This window comes from Castor canadensis, chromosome 7 (genome assembly GCF_047511655.1).
Source record: "Castor canadensis chromosome 7, mCasCan1.hap1v2, whole genome shotgun sequence".
Taxonomy (NCBI): Eukaryota; Metazoa; Chordata; class Mammalia; order Rodentia; family Castoridae; genus Castor; species Castor canadensis.
In genome coordinates, this window is record NC_133392.1 from 72,791,803 (window position 1) to 72,812,668 (window position 20,866).

General features: G+C 39.5%; 1 protein-coding gene across 4 annotated transcripts; it reads left to right on the top strand.

The window, feature by feature from the left end:
• Positions 1 to 502: 502 nt before the first annotated feature.
• On the top strand, positions 503 to 11,748 carry Ghitm (growth hormone inducible transmembrane protein). 4 transcript variants are annotated; one of them, XM_020185039.2, is made up of 10 exons: positions 503 to 608; positions 1,420 to 1,490; positions 2,210 to 2,366; positions 3,666 to 3,765; positions 5,256 to 5,367; positions 6,124 to 6,265; positions 7,745 to 7,853; positions 9,129 to 9,317; positions 9,733 to 9,904; positions 11,447 to 11,748. In XM_020185039.2, exons 3-10 carry the CDS (start codon positions 2,238 to 2,240, stop codon positions 11,529 to 11,531), a joined length of 1,038 nt encoding a protein of 345 aa, XP_020040628.2. In that variant the 5' UTR covers positions 503 to 608; positions 1,420 to 1,490; positions 2,210 to 2,237; the 3' UTR covers positions 11,532 to 11,748. The 4 variants fall into 4 exon arrangements, with proteins under 4 accessions (XP_020040628.2, XP_020040627.2, XP_073935420.1 ...); XM_074079318.1 differs by lacking the exon at positions 503 to 608 and adding an exon at positions 628 to 735; XM_020185038.2 differs by lacking the exon at positions 1,420 to 1,490.
• Positions 11,749 to 20,866: the final 9,118 nt, after the last annotated feature.

Genomic DNA, 20,866 nt, shown 5'->3' on the forward strand with positions numbered 1-20,866 from the left:
CGTGGGGGGGGGGAGGGGAACGCCCTGGAAAAAAAATCACAAAGCAATAAAAATGAATCTAGAAGAAGAAAAAAAACTCTAAATTTCACGTGACCTGACATCAGATTTTTTCCAGTCAGAAATTGACATATTTGGCAAGATTTATCTCACAATTCAGTAGGCAAAAATGCAATAAGAAAAACATGAGGCGAAGACGTAATTTTCTATCGTGACACTATTCTTCACTTTTAAACTTATGTACCTATTGCGAGTGAAAGGGTTAAAAGAAAACCTGAGAGCTCCGCTGCCCAGAGCTAAGATGGCGTAGATGGCGTCATGCCCATACCCAAAATGGATGCTGACTGTGACGTTTCCAACCGCTATCTCTCCTCCACTGGTTCCGCCCCACCAGGCCAAAACTCCGCCTCCCCTCTGTTTCCGCCTTTCCGTCTTATGTCTGCTCATGATTGGCTGCTTGCACTATTTACCTTTTCTCCGGATGTTGCATCACGCAGAGAGCCAGAGAGCCAGCGGGACTGCGCGCAGAGGCTGTAAGGCCGAAGGGGTAGGGCTTTCGCGTTTCGCAGGCCCGGAAGGGGAACTCATGGTGGAGGTGGCCGGTAACTGAGGTACTGCTGCCCTGAGTGGACGTGAGACTCCTCCGACATTGCTCCTGACGGCGGGCCTTGCGGGGCCTTCTGATGCTGCTGGGGAGGGCTGGAGGCCGCTGCGCATTGGCCGCGTCATGGCGGTGCTGTGCGTCTGGGTCACGGTTCTGCGGAGGACCCCGTGGAGGAGGGCAGGGGCGCCATGGGGTGCGGGAAATGCGGACCGGGCACCCGATGGCTGGCTGCCTGTTCTTGGGCAGCGAGGCGCTGAGTCACCCCCGCGGCCCCGCCGCACAGCCTCCGCCTGGCTGATAGCAGAGGTGGGGTGTTGTAGGACTGTGCGGTGACCAGACGCCCGGTTCATCGGGGTCTCGGAAGCGTACGGCCCGATATAAGGGGCGGTAGGTTTCAGAGGTTCAGCACCCACACAAGGCCACTTAGAATAGGGGACACAAGTGAGACTCCCACTGTGCGCTGGCCTCGGGCCTCTGCCCTGGTCACTGTCCTAAGGACTGAGGAAGGTACAGGACGAGATGATGTAATGGCATAAAAGCGTTTTTCCCAAAGGTCGGATGCGCAGCGTTGTACAACCTTCATAGTTCCCTTGGCAGAGCCAAAGACACGCGGGTGTTTTAAAGCAAGAGTTCTTAGCTTCGGGGCTGCTAGTTAAAGCACATATTCCTGGTCTTCTTTCTAGAGGTAAAGTCATTAGGCGCAATGTAAGACCCAGGAGTCCACATTTGAAGAAACGTCTTGGGCAGTTCGAAAGCAGGTAGTTAAAGGGTCGGCCTTGTAGTCTGAACACTGTTTTGGTCGTTTTCTTATGTTACAGGTGGGGAAAGTGAGACAGAAGGATAGTCGTTTGCCTGAGATTAACTACAAATCATTGGCAGAGTTGGGCTGGTAGGCCAAATTGTCTTATGCTTGTCATCTCCTTCGAAACTATGATAGTCATTTCAGTCTGCCCTTCAGCTGAGAGAATCCAACTTTTAGCATGTTTTTCTATTGGGGACACCACTGAAGGAGTATAACATGAGAGAAACCTGGTTGGTAACTTACTTTACTTAGCTTGAGTGTTCTTTAGGTGTAGAAAGGCATATGGGATAGGTTAATTTAGTTGAACATCTCCATGTCTTCTCCTGAAAGAAACAATTTTTGACATACTTAACTTGAATTTATGTTTGGCCCCCGTTAGGATCTTTCATTCTTGTCATACAGTCCAACTCCAAGAGTTGCTCATTTCTTCATTAGATGACACTTTTCCTGTGTTGTTATGCAGACTCCTCTTTCTAAATTTTCTCATTGAATAATAGAATTCATATAGCTACATATATATAACTACATGTATGTAACTACATATAACTTTTGCAGAGTCATACATCCTATTGTTTAAAACTGGGATTTAAAACTAATTTGGTGGCTCCATCCCAAACTCATTTCTGTGGGGTAGGTTTCTGGAGTTAAAAGACAAGCAGGAGATTCAGTGAAAATTAAGGAGTTCACTTTCTTCCATTTTTTTCTCCTGAAAAATAATTTGTTCCTTCTAGTCTTGGCCCATGTTTATCCATCCCTAAATTAGTTAATAGGTTATGTTTTTGTCTGTCTTCCTAACTGCATTTCAGATCTACTTGGTAAACCTGGTGCATCATCATGCTGGCTGCAAGGCTTGTGTGTCTCCGGACACTACCTTCCAGGGTTTTCCACCCAACTTTCACCAAGGCCTCCCCTGTTGTGAAGAATTCCATCACAAAGAATCAATGGCTCTTAACACCCAGCAGGGTAAAGATAATATGAATGTTTTTATAGGGTCTGTTTTTCTCTCTGCTCTTGCACCTGGAACTGATAAGGAATTTGGGTTTTTGGGGTTTCGGCAGAGTATGAAGCTTGCTGCCTTTAGTGATTTACTGAAAGTTAATAATTTACTAAAATATTTAATATAACAATAATGTCTCCAGTTCTTTCTCTCCCATCAATGTTTTATCATTCTGGTCCCTCCCTATCACTGAAGAAAGCAGAAAAGAACTTCTATAACTGTAACTGTACTTACAGCTCTTGAAATTTCTCACTCAGAAAATTGAGAGTAAATAGTGAAAAATTGAGAGGTATGCGATACAACAAAGATCTGGCATAGAGCCTATAGTCAGATGCTTAAGCACCCAGAGATAATACCATTTGGCCAAAAGCTTATTAATAAGCTAATAAAGATGCTATTGCAGCTTTTGTTTGGAGAATGACAAAGTTAGAAAGAAGCCCATTTTCTTTTACAACAGAGTCTCACTATATTGTCCAGGCTGGTCTCCAACTGGCAGTCTTCCTGCCTCAGCCTCCCCAGTGTGGGATTGCAGACATGTGCCATTCCATGCCCAGCTAACAGATTTCTCCTCTAGCATTCAAATGAGTAGAAGTTTTTAAGTTTGTGGTAGGTTAAGTTTGTAAGTAGGTAAAGGAAGACAAATTCTTTCCCTTTTAAATGAACTGTTCTACAGTGTATTCTACTGTATAAGAAAGAAGGAAGGAGGGAGGGAGGGATGAAGGAAGGAAGGGCATAGAGGAAATGCAGTAGTCCTGCCTCCCTTTGAATTTATGTTCAGAAGAGAGACTTTTCTTGAGCCTGTTTCCCAGATGATGGAATACAGGTGATACTTATTGAATGCATTTTTTAAATGTTAATAGATTCTTGTCTTGGTATTTGGTTAGTATTTAAGACATTCTAGATATATAAACTATAATTTATAAAAGGAAATTATTTTGAAATTTAAGCTTTAAGAAATATATATAAGAGCAGGTGGAGTGGAGTTCAGTAGAGTGCTTGCATGCATGAGGCCTTGGGTATGGTCCCCAGCATCACACACACATGAAAAAGTGTGTGATAAATTAATGAATCACTTCAAAAATGGAGCATAAGTAAGTCTACAGTAATTTTTTTCACAACTTTTTAAATAAAATTTTTTATACAACTTTTATACTGACATCACTAAATTTCTTTAGCTAGAATTTTCTAGTATGAAAGAGATCTGTGTTTTAGTAACATACTGTTTTGATGAGGGTGATATGTGTCTTTGTTTGCATATATATCAGGAATATGCCACCAAGACAAGAATTGGGATCCGCCGTGGGAAAACTGGCCAAGAGCTCAAAGAGGCGGCATTGGAACCATCAATGGAAAAAATGTTTAAAAGTAAGTGGCAGTCTTTAGATTTTAATCTGAAGTACATGGGTATGTCTTAAAAGGTAAAAAAAAAAAAAAAACCTAAAAATATATGTAAACTTACATGTATGTGCATTTTCTGGAATAACGACCACATTTCTACTCTTGGGGATCTGATGGCTCCAAAAAGATTAGTACTTTGCACTAGATTCAGAAGTTCCCAGGTAAAGTTTTTCCAATGAAAATTTTGCTTTCACGTTTTTTAGGGGGAAAAAAAAAGATTATTGCTGTGCCATGATCTGTTAAGGAAGTTAATTTGAAGTTGTGTAAAATCTTCATTCAAGCATGTAATATTTGTGTATGTCTTAGGACAAAAATAAGTCACCAGAACATAGATGTTATTAAAGGCCTACTTAATCTAAGCACAGTCTTCCAGCTACCCATTTAGGGCTGTTCAGGAGGGCATTACATTAATGAAGTCATTTTAGTTCACACTCTGGATGTTTCAGCTTTGCAATTAGATTGCTTATCTTCCCAAAGCTGATCAAAAATACCACTGCTCCTTAACAGTCTTGGAAAATGTCAGTATATACAGTGGGAGAGAGCCCTAATCAGTATTTCTCAGGGCATTTCTTTCTGATGAGAAGGTTGACCCTAGAGAACAAATCATGAATTGCATAGTAACGTTCTGAGTGAACAAATTTAGATTGAAGGGAGTAAGATGCTCCATCTATCTCCATCAAGATAGAATTGCTAAACTGTCTCTAAAATGAGCATCCTCTCCCTCAGCTCCACTGCATAAAGACTGATTACAATTTTGTTCTTTGGTTCTCTTTGTTAATACATGTCAGGCTTCATCTTTGTTAATACCACTTTAGACACCATGTAGAGTGACTGTTGGCAATTCCTCTTATATTTTTTACTTTATTTCCAGTTTTTTGAGACAAAGTCTCACTATGTAGCCCAGGCTGGCCTCAAACTGATGATCTTCCTATCTTAGTCTTCCACATGCTGGGATTTCATTTTTTACTTTTCAAAAACTTGATAAGAATACTCCAAACTGACATTAATACAGTAGTGTGTATCACAGAAAGATTTCCACATCTGCAAATAACTACTCAAATATTGTTGGAATGAAGTAGAAGATTAACCAGGTCTGGTACTGTCCTTTTTTTATTTTAGTTGGTTTTTTATTTTTGAGCTGTAGTCTCACTATGTAGCCTGGGCTGCTCTGGAACTCACAGTCCTCCTGTTCCAGCCTCTTAAGTGCTGGGATTATATATGTACACCACCATGCCCGACTTGGTGTTTTCTTCCTATAGTGATTATTACACTTTTGTTTCAAGGATATCCTTTTTACTGGTCTTCTAACTTTGAGAACATATTCTGTATCTAGCTACATATGAAGAAACACAATATGTGACTTGATCCCTTCATGAATGTTGTGAAGGCCTTACCCACAACATTTTAGTTTAGTTGAGACATGGCAGTACTAACACATTTCCTCCTGTTTTCTGCAGTTGATCAGATGGGAAGATGGTTTGTTGCTGGAGGGGCTGCTGTTGGTCTTGGAGCACTGTGCTACTATGGCTTGGGAATGTCTAATGAAATTGGAGCTATTGAAAAGGCTGTGTAAGTAAATTATTCCAAAATAATCCCAAAACTCTCCTTTAAGAGTTCCAACATGAGAGCCATGAAAGGAGTAGGTAATAATGTATTATCCTATGATTCTGAAAGATTATATTTTTTTCTCAGTGCTGCTTCCCTGAAGAGAAGCTCTCATGGCAATAGATCTAGTCCTAAGGAACAGAATGGTACAACTAAAACCAGGATATTTACAGAGAAGAGGTTCAGTTGGTGAAACTCCTCTGCCTAGAACTCAGAGTTATAGGAAATGTTGCCGTTTTTATGTAGCTGTGATTGTAACTCCACAGAACTGACCTGATTCTGTGGTAATTCCTTAGCAGTTAATTCTATGAAGAGTGTAGTTTATTTTCTCCACATATTTACATAAGCATTCATTGATAATTCTTTTCCTCAGTGTCTAGTTTTTAAAATTAGGACCCAAGAATTTAGGTAGTTGCTGCAGAAGGAACATTTACACATTTATAAAAGCTAAAGCAATCTGACTTTTGTCAAAAAAAAAAAAAAAACTCACCTATGTGTGAAATTGCTGAGCTAAATGGAAAAAAAGTTCCAGTTTTCTTCTCATTCTTTAGTCTGTATTCACTTTTAAAATGTTTTGCATACATATTTTAATAAAAATAGAGTTTCTTTGTTTCGTTGGCATGTAATTATTCAAACCTAAATAAGTATCTAGTTCCTGAATGATTTAGCCAGAATTCACATCCATAGTTTCATAAACTAACCAGGTCATGTTTCTTACAGAATTTGGCCTCAATATGTGAAGGATAGAATTCATTCTACTTATATGTACTTAGCAGGAAGTATTGGCTTAACAGCTTTGTCTGCCTTGGCAGTAACCAGAACTCCTGCTCTTATGAATTTCATGATGAGAGGCTCTTGGGTGGTAAGTTGGCTCGTTTTCATTTTACATTTTTATCAAAAGATTGGATGAAGCCAGGCACCAATGACTCATGCCTACAATCCTATCTACTTGGGAGATTAAGATCTAGAAGACATCTCCAAAATAACCAGAAAAAAATGAACTGGAGGTATAGCTCAACTGGGTAGAATGCCTGCTTTGCAAGCACGAATCCCTGAGTTCAAACCCCAGGCCGGAGATGTGAGGACAATCTGGCTTCTACATCTGTCATCCCATTGACCACCAAGGTTGATTTGGATGATCTGGCTGGCTAGGTGGGTGTCCCTTCCTTCCTCACTGATCCATGTGGGTCCCTGTGTCCCTCCCAAGGCTGGGGCACTCAGTCAAAGAAGAAAACCATCCCCAGTAGAGGAAGACAGTTCAAGGGTACACAAAAGTAGCTGTGTTCCTCTTCCAAAACATCCAAACAAGCTCTTAAACCCCAGTCCCATCAAAACAAAACAAAACAAACAAAAAAAATGATTAAATGAAAGGTGGGGGTGAATTAAATGGAAGAATACTTTAATAAACAAGTTTTTGTTCAAATGATCATAGGAGTTATTAGTAAAGCTGAGACAAAGTAAGAAGTATAGGTGGAATGCAGAATGTGGAAAAGTTAAAGAAAAAAAATGCAGCTGAATCATGAAGGACCTTTAAAGAAAGAAATATAATTGAAGTAAATATCCTGAAAAACAGTATGAAGTAGTTTTAGTAATTGTTTCTCCATTGGAAAATGGTGGATGTAACCCAGTCGGTTTTTGTGCATTGATTAGGGTTTTCTTGCCCTGTACAAAAATAGCTGTTCTGTTTACCTGTAGTTTGTTTTGAACATTATGATGCCAATGGGTCAGACAGACCTATAAGTGAGTAGGCCTGGTATCACATAAGGGATTAATGTTATCTACAAATCAGCCATAAAGGGATCTTATTTCTAATATTCTTTTCCATGTGCCACAGTAATATTTACTGTGTTCTGTTTCCCATGTTTACATTTAGCAAATAAGTATAGTTCAAGGCCGTGTGTGTGTGTGTGTGTGTGTGTGTGTGTGTGTGTGTATTTTTTTAATTAGTAGGTCATGATCACTTTTAAAGAAAATATTATTTGTGTTATAGAAAAATACAGGTTTTAATCAAGAATAATTATCCTGTGATTCTTAACAGGATTTTGTTTCATCTCTGTCCAACAAGAATACAATTGTTAAAAGATGACAATGTCAGTCTAAGCTCTACTTAGGAACTTGAAGTTGTGTGCTAACCTAATTTATGACAGTAGGGGGCACTGTTGCTAACTTAGCCCAAGCTGAAATAAACCCAATGCCTTTTAATGTGCTGGAAAATACAGTGTTTGTTTTTTTTTTTTTATCCTTTTCAAAACTGGTTTGTTAGATGTAACTAATTGTACTTGAGGCTTATGGGGTTCTACTTTATTTAAGGATTTGTTTTTATTAATGATGTGTCTTTCAGACAATTGGTGCAACCTTTGCAGCCATGATTGGAACTGGAATGCTGGTACAGAGCATACCATATGATCAGAGCCCAGGCCCAAAACATCTTGCTTGGTTACTGCATTCTGGTATGTTCTATTTTAAATTGTTATTAAATAGTCTTGGCTATTTTTTTTAAGACAGAATTTTATTTTGTAGCTCAGTCTCACCAAAAATTTATGATCTTCCTGCCTCATCCTCCAAAGTGCTGGGAGTACAGAAATATACCACCAGAACCAGTTTGTGAATATTGCCCATTTTGAGTGGCTCCACACAGTTGTTAATGACTTACACATAATCTAGTGAAACCTTGTGTTTAGAAAACACAATTTTCTATAGTCATTACTGGTTGTATTACTGCCACATCTTTGCTTTAAAAGATTGGGTCTGAATACCAACTAAGACTGAACTTCCCCAATATTGAACTTGTATCCTAAAACAAGCTAGGATATGCAAAGATTTACTATTTTCTATTTTGTCCAGTATCAGGAAAATTTCAGATCTGATACATATCACTTGAGTGTTGTTTTTGTTCAGTATCTTTAGAAACGGAAAAAACTGATGGTAGAAAAAGTTGCTAAAAATTTTGCTGCTAATTTCAAAATGGATAGGAATCCTAGTAAAAATGTCATGTGTAGAAAAAAAAAATTTTTTTGCAGTACTGTGGTTTAAACTCAGGACCTCATACTTGTTAAGCAAATGCTTTTATTAGAGCCATGCCCCCAGCCCCATCTGTGAAAGTTTTTATTCAGTTTCTTTCCTTGAGAAAAAGATATTTCTAAATCATCATAAAATTTTCCATACCATATTACTTGATCTAGAAATGTTACTCTTGCGCAGTAGACACACTAGTATTGAAGATCAAAAATGAAGATAGTTCTGTGAAGTAAAAGAAAAGGGTAACAACATTATGTCATCACTGAAATAATATCTAAGGGTTTTTGTGCTATAGAGGAGTTCCATTTACCTTTGTTAATTAAATTGGTGATATATCTTTCACGCAGTTTTATGAAGATGTTTAATCTGATAACTAAAACGACTTTTATAAACTGCAGTAACAGGTTTGATTTTGAGTTATTTGTTTTAACTCATGTATAAATGTAAAACCTCTGGTGGTAGACTCAGATCCAAATAATGAGCTACATGGAATTTTACAAAGTTGCTGAATGTATACATACATATAGTTACTAATATTAGTATTGGTGAGAATTTGGATAGCCACAGATTTGGATTGTGGAATTTGTATTATATAAAAGGAAAGCTTTTTGTAACCATATTGCTAAATATAAGGTATATATACATTAAGATAGTACATTTGAAGTCACATTTTTCCCTTTGATAGTAAATACTTACTCTTATCTCAGGTGTGATGGGTGCAGTGGTGGCTCCTCTGACAGTACTGGGGGGACCTCTTCTCGTGAGAGCTGCATGGTACACAGCCGGCATTGTGGGAGGCCTCTCTACTGTGGCTATGTGTGCACCCAGTGAGAAGTTTCTGAACATGGGAGCACCCCTGGGAGTGGGCCTGGGTCTTGTCTTTGTGTCTTCACTGGGTAAGCTATTAAGGTTTGATACTTAGGATTTGGTTCCTAAATTCTGAAATACTCAAGTATCTTAATTTATTGAGTCATTTTGAAAGTTGTTTAAAAGATATATGCTAATTTCATTGGGATTTATTATTGAACATTATAGAAATTTTGATATGTGGTTAGCAATTATAATTGGTTTTACTAAATACATCTTAAATGGTCTGAAGAACATAAAAATTACTCTAATGCAAGAATCTTCCTCTAATGTGGACAAGTGAACCATTGGAGGAATGATCAACATGGATTTTGAACTAACATAAATAAGATTAGACTGTACATGTACTATTTGCACAGTATACCAAATTACAATTCCAGTTACACGGAATTTGTTTTTTAAAAAAGAAAGTAAGTCTTAATTTTTTTCTTATTTTGATTTCAGGATCCATGTTTCTTCCACCTTCTACTGTGGCTGGTGCTACTCTGTACTCAGTAGCAGTGTATGGTGGATTAGTTCTTTTCAGCATGTTCCTTCTGTATGATACTCAGAAAGTAATCAAGCATGCAGAAATAACACCAGTGTATGGAGTTCAAAAATATGATCCCATCAATTCGTAAGTAATCTTTACTGTTGCTATTCTGTTACATAAGTGTGTTTGTGTGTTAATTTGTCCTATTTTGTTCTATTAGTTTCCCAGGGTGCTACTATAACAAAGTACAATGAGCTGGGTGGCTTAAAACAATAGAAATTTATTGTCTTAAAGTTCTGGAGGCCAGAAGTACAAAATCAAGGTGTGCAATACCTTAATTTTTACGGGCTCCAAGGAAGAATCTGTTCTGTGTCTCTCTTAACTTCTTGTTACTGCTGGCAATCCTTGACTTTTAGATGTACTACTGCAGTCTCTGTATCCATCTTCACTTGCCATTTTCTCTGTGTATTTGTCTCTTGTCTTTTTTCCTTTTCTTAGAAGGCCACCAAGTGTATTAGAGTAAAGGCCCACCCTACTCCAGAATGACCTCATCCTAACTTGAATCTTAATTACATCTTTGAAGACTATATTTCCAAATATAGTCACATTTATGGGTACCAGAGTTAGAACTTGCATGTATCTTTTGGGAGGGACACAATTCAAATTGCTTTACCAAATTTTATTGTTTTATTTAGTAAACTATGTATATATCAAAAAAAACTGTTGTATTGCAGCTGAGTGTATGCTGTTTAAGTATTTATTCAAGTACATGTACATTATTTATTAGGAAACATACATAATTCACACAGAATTTTAAGAGGAAAAAAAGTCTCTTCTAAAAAATGAAAATTTTTCAGTGTAAACATTGGATATTTTGAGATATTCAGCTTTAATTGGCATTTAGTATTATGTAATTATTTAAACAATTTGCTAGAGTTTTATGGTGTCTATCACATTTTTTAAGTAATTTGTTTTCCTTTGTCTAAAAATGGAACTTAATGTAATGGTTTTAGAAAATGTTGCTATAAAGCTTACAGATTTATAGCACCTTTCTTTAGGGGAGTTGAAGCTAACATTTTAAAATGCCAGACTGTGTCTAACAAGTTCTTATAAAGCTGTTTCTTTGGTTTTGTTTCAGTTATTTCATTGTCTAACACCTAGGGTTTTCTGTAAGATACTTTATTCACAGCAGAGTGTCAGAGAATAGAATGCTTTTAAAAATTGCCTTTAACGCTTGACAGATTATTCTGCCAGAGGGAAAGCCTTGCCTGTTTTCTAGTTTAGGACTCCCTTATTTGGCAGTAAACATCTTATTCTTAATAAAGAATTAATATTTCTATTTCATACAGCCAGTACAAATAATAATAATATTACTTTTCCCTTCATTTTTGTTTTCTGTTAACTGTTTTTGGGGGGTGGGGACGGGCTTCACATTTGCAAAGCAGATGCTATACTTGCACCATACTTCCATAGCCCATTCTGCTATGGTTGTTTTGGTGATGGGGTCTCGAACAGTTTGCCCTGGCTGACCTCAAACTGCAATTCTTCTGATCTCAGCCTCCCAAGTAACTAGAATTACAGACATGAGCCCTCAGCATCCAGCTTTCTTCTTTCTATACTAAGAAATAATTTGTCATTCATTGTTAGGATTGCATCATACATAATGGGCATAATTTCCTTTTCTAGGATGTTAGGAATCTACATGGATATGCTAAATATATTTATGCGCATTGCAACTATGCTGGCAACTGGAGGCAACAGAAAGAAATGAAGTGACAGCTTCTGGCTTCTCCACTACATCAGATGTCTTGCTGTTCAGTAGGGAACGTGTCATTACACAGTTTGGAGGAGCAGCTTTCATTGAAGTTTAGAAGATAAGAACATGTCATCATGTATAAAGTGTTAAAATAATGTGACCCTTCAGGCCCGCTTTTTCACATAGAGAATAAATTCAGTAGTTCTCTCCAAATAAACATTCCCATCTCCAACTCTCATGTTTGAATAATTCCAAAATGCTTTAATGAGTTTGAAAACTAAGGCTTGTGTTATGAGAATAAGTATTTTTTAATTTCTTAGATTAAATAAAATTCAGCAAATTAATTGCCTACATATTTTGGGGGGTGCAGAGTATTTTAAACAATCCTTAAGTGACACGGGATTTAGTATAGAGACCAGAGCAAGGTGTAGTCACCTGTAGTCTTTTTTTGAATGTTTAGAATTTAGCACTATGCGAATGTGATGAGCCCCAGTGAATGACATCTTGAGTATTTGGAAACAAGTGATCACTGTTTTTGCATTGGTTTATGAAACAAAGACACAGGTGTTCCTTATCTGGCTCTGTTTCTCCGTGCTGTCTTTACGGTGTTGACTACATGTTGTTAGGACACTCCAGAATGTTAATAATATGGAGAGTCCCTGATGGACTTACATATATGTCCATTTTGTTTTTGAAGCTTCTAAAACAAAATGTGATCCTTAAAACTATTCATTCTCAAGATAGAATACTTCAAAGCATAAGATATGTTGCTTTTTTCAAGTATACAATGTTTATAGTTGCTGAAGTTTGTTGCATATTTATTGAATGTCTAATTGAATACATGCTTGCTTTTCTCATCTCTTCAAGTTTTAAAGGCTTTGTTAGCAAAGCCCCATTTGTGCCTTACACTGGACATTAGGAAAGCAGTTTTTCTCCTGAAACTGTTGGTTTCTTGCATTACCTCTCAGACTGAACACTAAGAAGCAAAACCAAACTGTCTTTAGGAAATGAAACAGAAGTGTAATTGGGATAGTGCTTCTTTAGTTTTCCCTAACAGAATTTTCTTTCTGTCTTCCTTAGACCATTACCTACCTTTCTTGTGACATTGTAAGTTTTTTGATACAGAAAAGTTATTTTTGGAAGTTGTCAGTGGATGAAAGGAGGTCTGTATGATTTTTGAGATGGTTGTTATGAAGGTAGACTACCTCTGTTTGAATCTCAGCTCTTCCACTCTTCCACTTATTTCTTATATGACCTTGGGCAACTAAACTCTCAGTACCCAGTTTCCTCATCTGTAGAATGAAGATAATAGCAGAACCTGTCTGATAGGGTTAAGGTTAAATGTGCAGACACTTAGTAAAAACATCATAAGTTTTGAGGCCAATGATGATTTGTTTAGTTTTTCCCTAAGCAAAAAATGTAAATGCCAAATGGCCACCATAAAATGCCATTGTGATTTTAAAGTAAAATCTCAGAGAACCTGTCTATAGTCTTTAGTCACATTTTTGAACCCAAAATTTACATCCTTAGTTTTGGATGGTGTCACACACAAAACAAAATGGTATAATTTCAACAGTGATATCAGGTAGAAGTTGGTGTAGAAAAATCAAAACTTTTTTATGACATTTTATTACAGCACTTAACTTTTTCTGACTTTGCTAAGACAGTGAAGGCTATGTAAAATATTTTATGTAAGATGTAAATGCTTGTATAATATTTCTAAGAGATAACAAAAAATATCTTAATTTCTTGCTCAGGAATTTTTTTCCCCACACATCATTCACAGGCAAGAGTAAAAATCTGCAAATTGATAGGCTTTAGGCAAAAAAGAAAGCAAAATAGCCATTTTACATTTTCAGACATGGCATCTGAAATGTTAAAGGATAACTGAGATAGATGACTTAAAAATCACACCAAAAATAAAGGCTCTTTTGGTCATTGCTTAGAAGACTAGTTAATGAACATTCAGTAAGAAAACATGAATGCCTATCCTGTGTGGTAGACACCATGCTGGCTGGACCCAAGGGAGACATTGCTTTCTGAAGCCTAAGTACAAACAGCTGCAGTCCACTGGATGAGGCTCTTAGAAGTTAAGAAAAGTTAGCCGGGTGCCAGTGGCTTTTATGCCTGTAATCCATGCTACTCAGGAGGCAGAGATCAGGAGGATCACAGTTGAAAGCAAGCCCAGGCAAATAGTTCATGAGACCCTATCTCAAAAAATCCCATCACAAAAAAAGGGTTGGTGGAATGACCCAGGGTATAGACCCTGAGTTCAAACCCCAGTATTGCAAAAGAAAAAAAGAAAAGTTGAAATGACTAGCAACTAACTGATGATTCGAAGGGAATCCTCACAGGAAGTACAAACAAGCTGGCTCTGCCCAGTTATGTACTTGGAAGTACAGACGTTGAACAGACAAGATTTGAGCAACAAAGAATGACTCCCAAACAGGAATGAGTGGAAGTTGGGAGCATAATTGGTTGATGGGATGACTATTCACAAGAAGTAATAGATTTGTGCCATTTGGTCCTAATTAAAGGAATTCTTAGCACCAACTGTGGAGAAACAGAAGTATGAGTGGCTAGAAAGAAGACAGCACTTAATAGTGTGCAGTAAGCAGGAGGGATCGATTGCTGATGAGAAGGCTATTGGCCTTGATGACCTTTGAACACAGTGCTCAAGGCAGAAACCCTCACAATAAGTGGGAAATTTAAGGCCCTATGAATCACTCTTAAGAGATCAACATTTATTGGGTACTCTATTAAGTAATAGTTAAATCATGGAAAATAGCAGACACCAATGATTCAGGTAGTCATCAGAAACTACAAATGTTTATCCAGAGTAATTACAACAGGCTATAAAGGAAGTGGGGGCAAATGTGCCACGTGACCTTAGGGACATTACGTGTCCACACAAGTGCCAGTTGAGGAAGTGAAGGGTTGGTGTTTTGGCGGGAAGAGGACTATCTGGCCCAGGGCCCGAGGGCAGCAGCATGGGGAGTGTCTTGACTTACTTAGCAGAGGGCTCAATCTTCATCTGTAGGACCCTGACTAAATTCTGTGTTTTTAGAGTCCTGTAAGACTGATGTGCTCAGTCAAGTGATGTCACACTTGGGTGCCTCAGAAGAAATCAGTATAGTCAACTGTGTCATTTAAGTCTGGAGAAAGGAGATTTTCACCATTGTAAGTTCTTAGTGGAATGGGTATTTGATAACAAATTCAAAATTGAGTATGTTTCAATATAGTGTAGCTGCTCCTAAGTAATTTTTTTTAGAAAGAAAGTATATATGGAGAGAAATTGAAAATCATTAAAACATTTTACAAGAAGCTCCTCAGCTTTGAAGATCTAGTAGAAAGACCCAGGAGAGCAAAACATCTCTTCACCCTGTGGTACTGGACCCCAAGCCATCAAGGTTCTTGACCTTGACTCTTCCAGTTGGCTTGACATTTACTCCAGGACAACACTGTTCCAGCTGTACCACTCATCCCCACATCCCCACTCTGTTCTGGTGGGGCTAAGAATAGGAAGCAAGGTGACAATGCTCCTGGGAAGCCTGCCAAGTTGCAAGGGACAGAACAGATGCTGACAGACAGGATCCAACCCAAGTCTCCTTGCTGTTCTCCAACCCTAAGCACTGGCAGAAGCAGAGAACATTGTCATTCCCACTTCTCCTGTATACCATCCCTCCTGCACTTGCTCTACTTGTCCTCTCACCTTTCTCCATTAAAATCCATATGTGGAAGTGATGGCAGTCGTTTACACCTAAATTTTGGCTTGTGTATGTGTGCTTTCTTTGCCCCTAGTTGTAGCAAGAAAGACAGTCCTCCAGGGGTGGGATGTAGCTCGGTGGTACAGCGCTTGCCTAACATGCGCGAGGCCCTGGGTTCGATCCCAGCACCAAAAAAGAAAAGACAGTCCCCCAGTAATGAAGCAGTAACAAAGATATCCTGAGTACAAGTGGGAGGTTGGGTATTTTTTGGAGACAGGTTGTCAAGCAATCCCACTTCTGGTTATATATCCTAAGAATTTGAAATCTGTGTGTCGAACTCTCCACACACCTGTGTTTATTGCAGCACTATTAGCAATAGTCAAATATGGAATCAATCTCAGTGTCCATCAAAGGATGAATGGATAAAGGGCAAATGATAGATACACAGTGGAATACTAATCAACCTTGAAAAAACTAAATTCATTTACAGCAACATGGGTGAATCCAGAGAATACCATGTTAAGTGAAATAAGCCAGGCACAGAAAGACAAAAGTCAGATGTTCTTTTATATATGTAATCTAAAACAATGGAACACTTAAAAGGAGGAGTATGGTGGTTACCAAGAACCAAAGGGAGAGAGGATGACAACATGTTGCAATCAGACGAGGAAAACATGTTAAGTAAGGTGATGGATGTTTAGTGTCATTCAGTCACTCCATACTGTGTACATAATATGACATCATAGTTATATACAATTATAATTTGTCATAAAATCTACATTATACATTGTAAGAGAATTCTACAGAAGCTGGAGCTTTAAGTCAGTGGTTACTAGCTGAATCAAAAACATTTTTTAAAAAGTGACATGCTATTGAATCGTGAATAGGCACTAAATATAATTTCACTAGAATTTTATCATTGTGACTTTGAGTATGCTAAAAATCTCTTATCCTTAACTGTCATAATTATTATAATAAATATTTTGTGGATGACAAGAAAAAAAGGAAAGGAAGCTATGTACCTCACTTCTGGAAATCGGCCACATTACATAAAATTATTTTTCCTGTATTACAGCAGCTTAACATCATCCTCCCATCAACTGGATCTGCTCCTCTCCAGATCCAGCTACTATTTTATAGTGAAAGAAACTGAGGCACAGAGGTGTTGAGCACCTTGTCCAGGTCGCACAGCTAATATGTTGCAGAGTTCTTTTTTTTTTTCTAGTTCTATTCTCTATCTTTTTGAACATTTTTTTATTTCTTTTATTCATATGTGCATACAATGTTTGGGTCATTTCTCCCCCCTTCTCTCCACATTGCAAAGTTCTGATTAGAGCCTAGATCATGTGGCTCTAGAGCCTCTGCTTTTAATAAATGTGGGGGAGTCAGACGAAAATTGCATAGAAGTGTGCTAAGGCTGAAAACATGGGGTGGGTGTGATGGAGTAGGAACAAAAGGTAAAAAGCTTCAGAGAGAGAGAGAGAGAAGATGAAATCTAAGGAACTGTTTTCATCAGGGCCTGACTTCACAGGTGCTCCAACAACCTGTGGAGCTCATGGTGTGGTTGTGGAAGAACAGAAAAGAGAAAGTCAAAATACAAAGCTTTCTTAAAAAGTCTCTCTGCAAGCCTTTGTGGTATGGTGGAGATTATGACATTCCAGCACTTTCCCAGTGGAGAAACCCCAAGGCCTACGTAACCACGATGAGGAGGCAGGGTAGCCCCACAGCCAAGGCAGCTGGTGAACAGACCAAACTGGGCAGGGGGGTGGTATGCATATACCAGTCTTGACTTCAGTAACAGAAACCCAGAAGCAGGTAAGACCCAGTGGGTGGGAGGCTTGCTTATGAGGAAGTTCAAGCTTACTATCAACAGTATGGCATCTATCCTTTTTTTGTACAGTGTGGGAGTGGAGTATAAGCAGTATTATTCAGCTGCTCATGAGCTGTCCTGGAACTCTGGAGAGAATTGCAGCTTTGGAGTCTGACAGACCTGGTCCTGTTGAGAAATTCCCATGATTTCTTTTGCAAAGTGAACCTTAAGATACAAAGCAAATGCCTGCCTTCTTGAAGTAGGGAAGAAAATTCAATGGGAAGACAAACAAAGGATAGTGGCACTGCCCTCCATTATGAGCTGTTCCACAGTTTGCCAAGCAAATTAAAGAGAGAGAGTAATTTCTGAGCAATTATGGAGTATATAAAATACTCTTGGAAGAAAAAAGGTGCTGCCTAAGAGCAGTGTAGGACGTAGGCCAAAAAATGCTCTAACTGTAAAGGGTGGGGATGCTTCAGGCAGTTTCCTCACTGGTTTTAGAAATGACAAATTTGACTTGAAAAGTTTTTCTTCCTTGTAAATTCCCCTGTGTCTTAAGCATGTCTCTGGAAACTTTTTCTCGGAAAGGCTACTAAATTTTCAAAATCATCTTTGGAAATCATCCGAAGTATCAAATTTGAGGATTTTTTGGACCCAAATTGCATAAGCTTCAAACTAACAGGTGTTCTTGTTAAAATGCTTCTCATTTTCACCTCTCTCAGTTCAACATGAGATTTTGAATATTCTAAAAAGCCAGAGGTGTTTCTTTCTTTTTTAAAGCAAGTTGACAGCTTTCTTTGAAATGTTAAAAGCAAGTGAAAATCTGTGAACAGCAATGGTCCATGGAGAGTGGGGTTGAACTTGGAATTTACACTTGTATACTCTGTTATTTAAATTCATTAGGTCCTGAATTGCTTCAGTAATTTTTTGTGAGTATCTAAAATTACAGGTGGAGATCAGAGGGGTGTAGCTCAATGGTACAGTATTAGCCTACCTACAATGGTACAGGTTCAATCCCCAGTACCAAAAACAACAACAACAAAAAAAAAAATAAAGGAAAGAAAAGAAACCCTAAAAAAAGCAGATGGAATTTTGAAATATAAATCTGTTCCCCTGAAACATAATGTCCAAGGAAAACCTGCAATCTGTGAATTGTATGTGTAAAGAGTAAAGCCCCAGAAATAGATAGCCCATGCCCACCCTTAGCTGAGCACTGCCTTTTATGGCTCAGTTTTCTTGTACACTGAGAAAAATGCTGTACTGGGCACTAAAGCACATTTCCAGTTCCATGACTGAGTGGCTGGGGAGTCCTGAGAAAATTATCAAAGTTTAGTTGGTCAGTAGATCCAGACAAATCTCTCTCTTCACTTACCTGAGTCTGTTTCTGATTTCTGTACCCACTAAGCAATTAGCGTTCACTTTAAGAGTTGGCCTAATCCCTGCCCCTCTACCAGCTAGGATTTTCTTTTCCCCTTTGATGATGGTTTCCAAAAGCATCAAGGAACTATTCCAGTGCAAAGGGAGCCTGTTACAACAGGTACCAGGTGGGTGGCAGGCCAAGGTGAGCTGCTGCCCAGAGAACTCAAGGGTGGGTGGCACCTTCAAACAACCCCAGATTTAAAAATATGAATAAAATAGTGGTACTAGTCCTTGGTATGGACCATGGATGTAGTCCTAATCTTCGGAGTCACCTTTAGGACAGTTTGCTTGGTTTATAAGACTGCAGCATGCAATCTGTGTAAGAACAGTGTGCTGGCCAACAAGTGCAGCCTCAGAAGAAGTCCCACCCTCTGCCTCACCCTTTTTCCAACAGTGGCCACCTCATGTCTCTCCTGGCACCAACTCTGGAGTTGTTCCTGGTAGATTACCCTGTCATGGCCACTGCTTACTCAACACAGCAGGACTCAGCACAGTCTGCAGAGGGAATCAGGCTGGGGCAGGTGACTGAAAGCATGACCTTAAGCTCAGCAGCCCCAACCAGTTTCTTGGTGTGGATTAACTTTACAGTTTTTGCCAACTTGTAAAAAAGCCTTTAGGATGACTGTTAAAATATCTGCTGGCCATTGATTTATTTGCTCATTGAGCTGTCTTGAACAGTGGCCTCAATTGTTTCTCCAGTCTGTACAAAGGAGAAAGCCAAGGGAAGTGCACCGTGGGCCAGCAGACTCCAGCATCAGACAGCAGTCAGAAACCAGGGCCATCCTGGAGAGCTGAACAGATGCTGGCATCTTCCTATGGGACCTTCCAGGCTGGGAACCAGTGTTATTTCCTTGGTTAGACGGGCATGATTACTAAGGCCCTATAGGACAGATGGCCAAGTCTATCACAAGGACAACTACAAGTTCTGTGTATATGCACAAGGCAGGATACGTGTGAGTGTCATTGCTTAATGGTTTCCAAAAGGGAGCTCCTTCAGCTTGGTCTATCTACACAAAATTCACATTTCTGCAGCCAGAGGCAATCCCCACTCTGTGCTCAACCACATGGAAACTCCCTCCCACATATTTTCCTTTTGCTCTCATAGCTGAAATGGGTTTGCATGCCCCTCGGTCTGTTTCCTCTGGGCATCAGTTTAGACATTTGGAGCTAGTTCCTCTTCTATGGGGTGGCCTTATCTTCCATATCGCTGAATTGCAGCTTGCCCTAGAGCCAGATGAGCAAGTGCCACAATGGACTTTCAACACATCCAAGGCATTACAGATCCTGAACCACTCACAGCTGACCAGAGAGGCCCCACAAGGTATAAAGGTGCAACAGTCCGCCAGCAGCTGCCCTGACCCTCAGAAATCCTACCCTCTATTCATCCCCTGGGCTCAGGCCAGGATCTGCATCCTAAGGGAAGGCTTTGGAAGATGAAATTCTTAAGCTGGAACAAGAGCTGGCCTAGGACTATGGTTGAGGCTCAATAGGATGCATTGGATACATCCACCCACCATTCTCACTGGTCCAAGAATACCTGACCCTTCAGGCCAGGGCCTTGTACATGCTCAGGCATGTCATTGTTAAAGGGACACCCAGAGATCAACTGTGATGGAAAAGGAGCCCTAAGTGTTTATATCATCAGTTTCTACCCAGCTGAATGACCTCCCTGCCTCCCTTTTTCATACCTTAGCTTTCTAACTCCTCTGCTAGCCCAAGAAGCCTGCTATGACCTGACCTGCCATGCCAGCCCAGCCTGGTCTCCCCACACCTAACCCATCTCTGTACAGCCTCCTCTCCTTTCCCCACTACCAACAGCCCAATGTCTCTCATGGCCTTTGGCATGACCACATTTGACAGCAGTATAGCAGTCACCTGTCTACACAGCTGTGTTCACCAATAGAAGCCCCCTGAAGCCATGCACAGTGTCTTCTGTGTACCTGAGACTTATAATATGGTCCAGACCAGGGCATGTGTCTAGTGAATGGGTGACAACTGAGCCTCCTGTGCCCATGGCCTGCTTTCCCCACTCATGCCCTGGTTGGATGCCTACTTCCTCAGTGTCTTGCTCAGGCTGACCCTGTGCCTGAAGTGTCCTTTCATTTCATCACCTTCTTAAACACTAATCAAGAGCCAGTTGCAGTCCCACATAATTCAACAATGGTATGAATGCCCAGGTTGGTATAGATGGTTTCTCATACACATCCTCATGCAGACTGTGAGAAAGGTGGCCCTGTGCCCATTTCACAGATGGGCAACAGACCTAGAGATAGTCAATGACAAGTTCAAGGTCATACCACTGACAACCATCAAAGCGAGATTTCAAAGCCAGGTCCTTTGATTGTCCCTGAGGCTTTGCAAATAGTTTTTTATGGTCCTTCTCTCATCCACATCTAAGGAAGGAACAGTAAGAT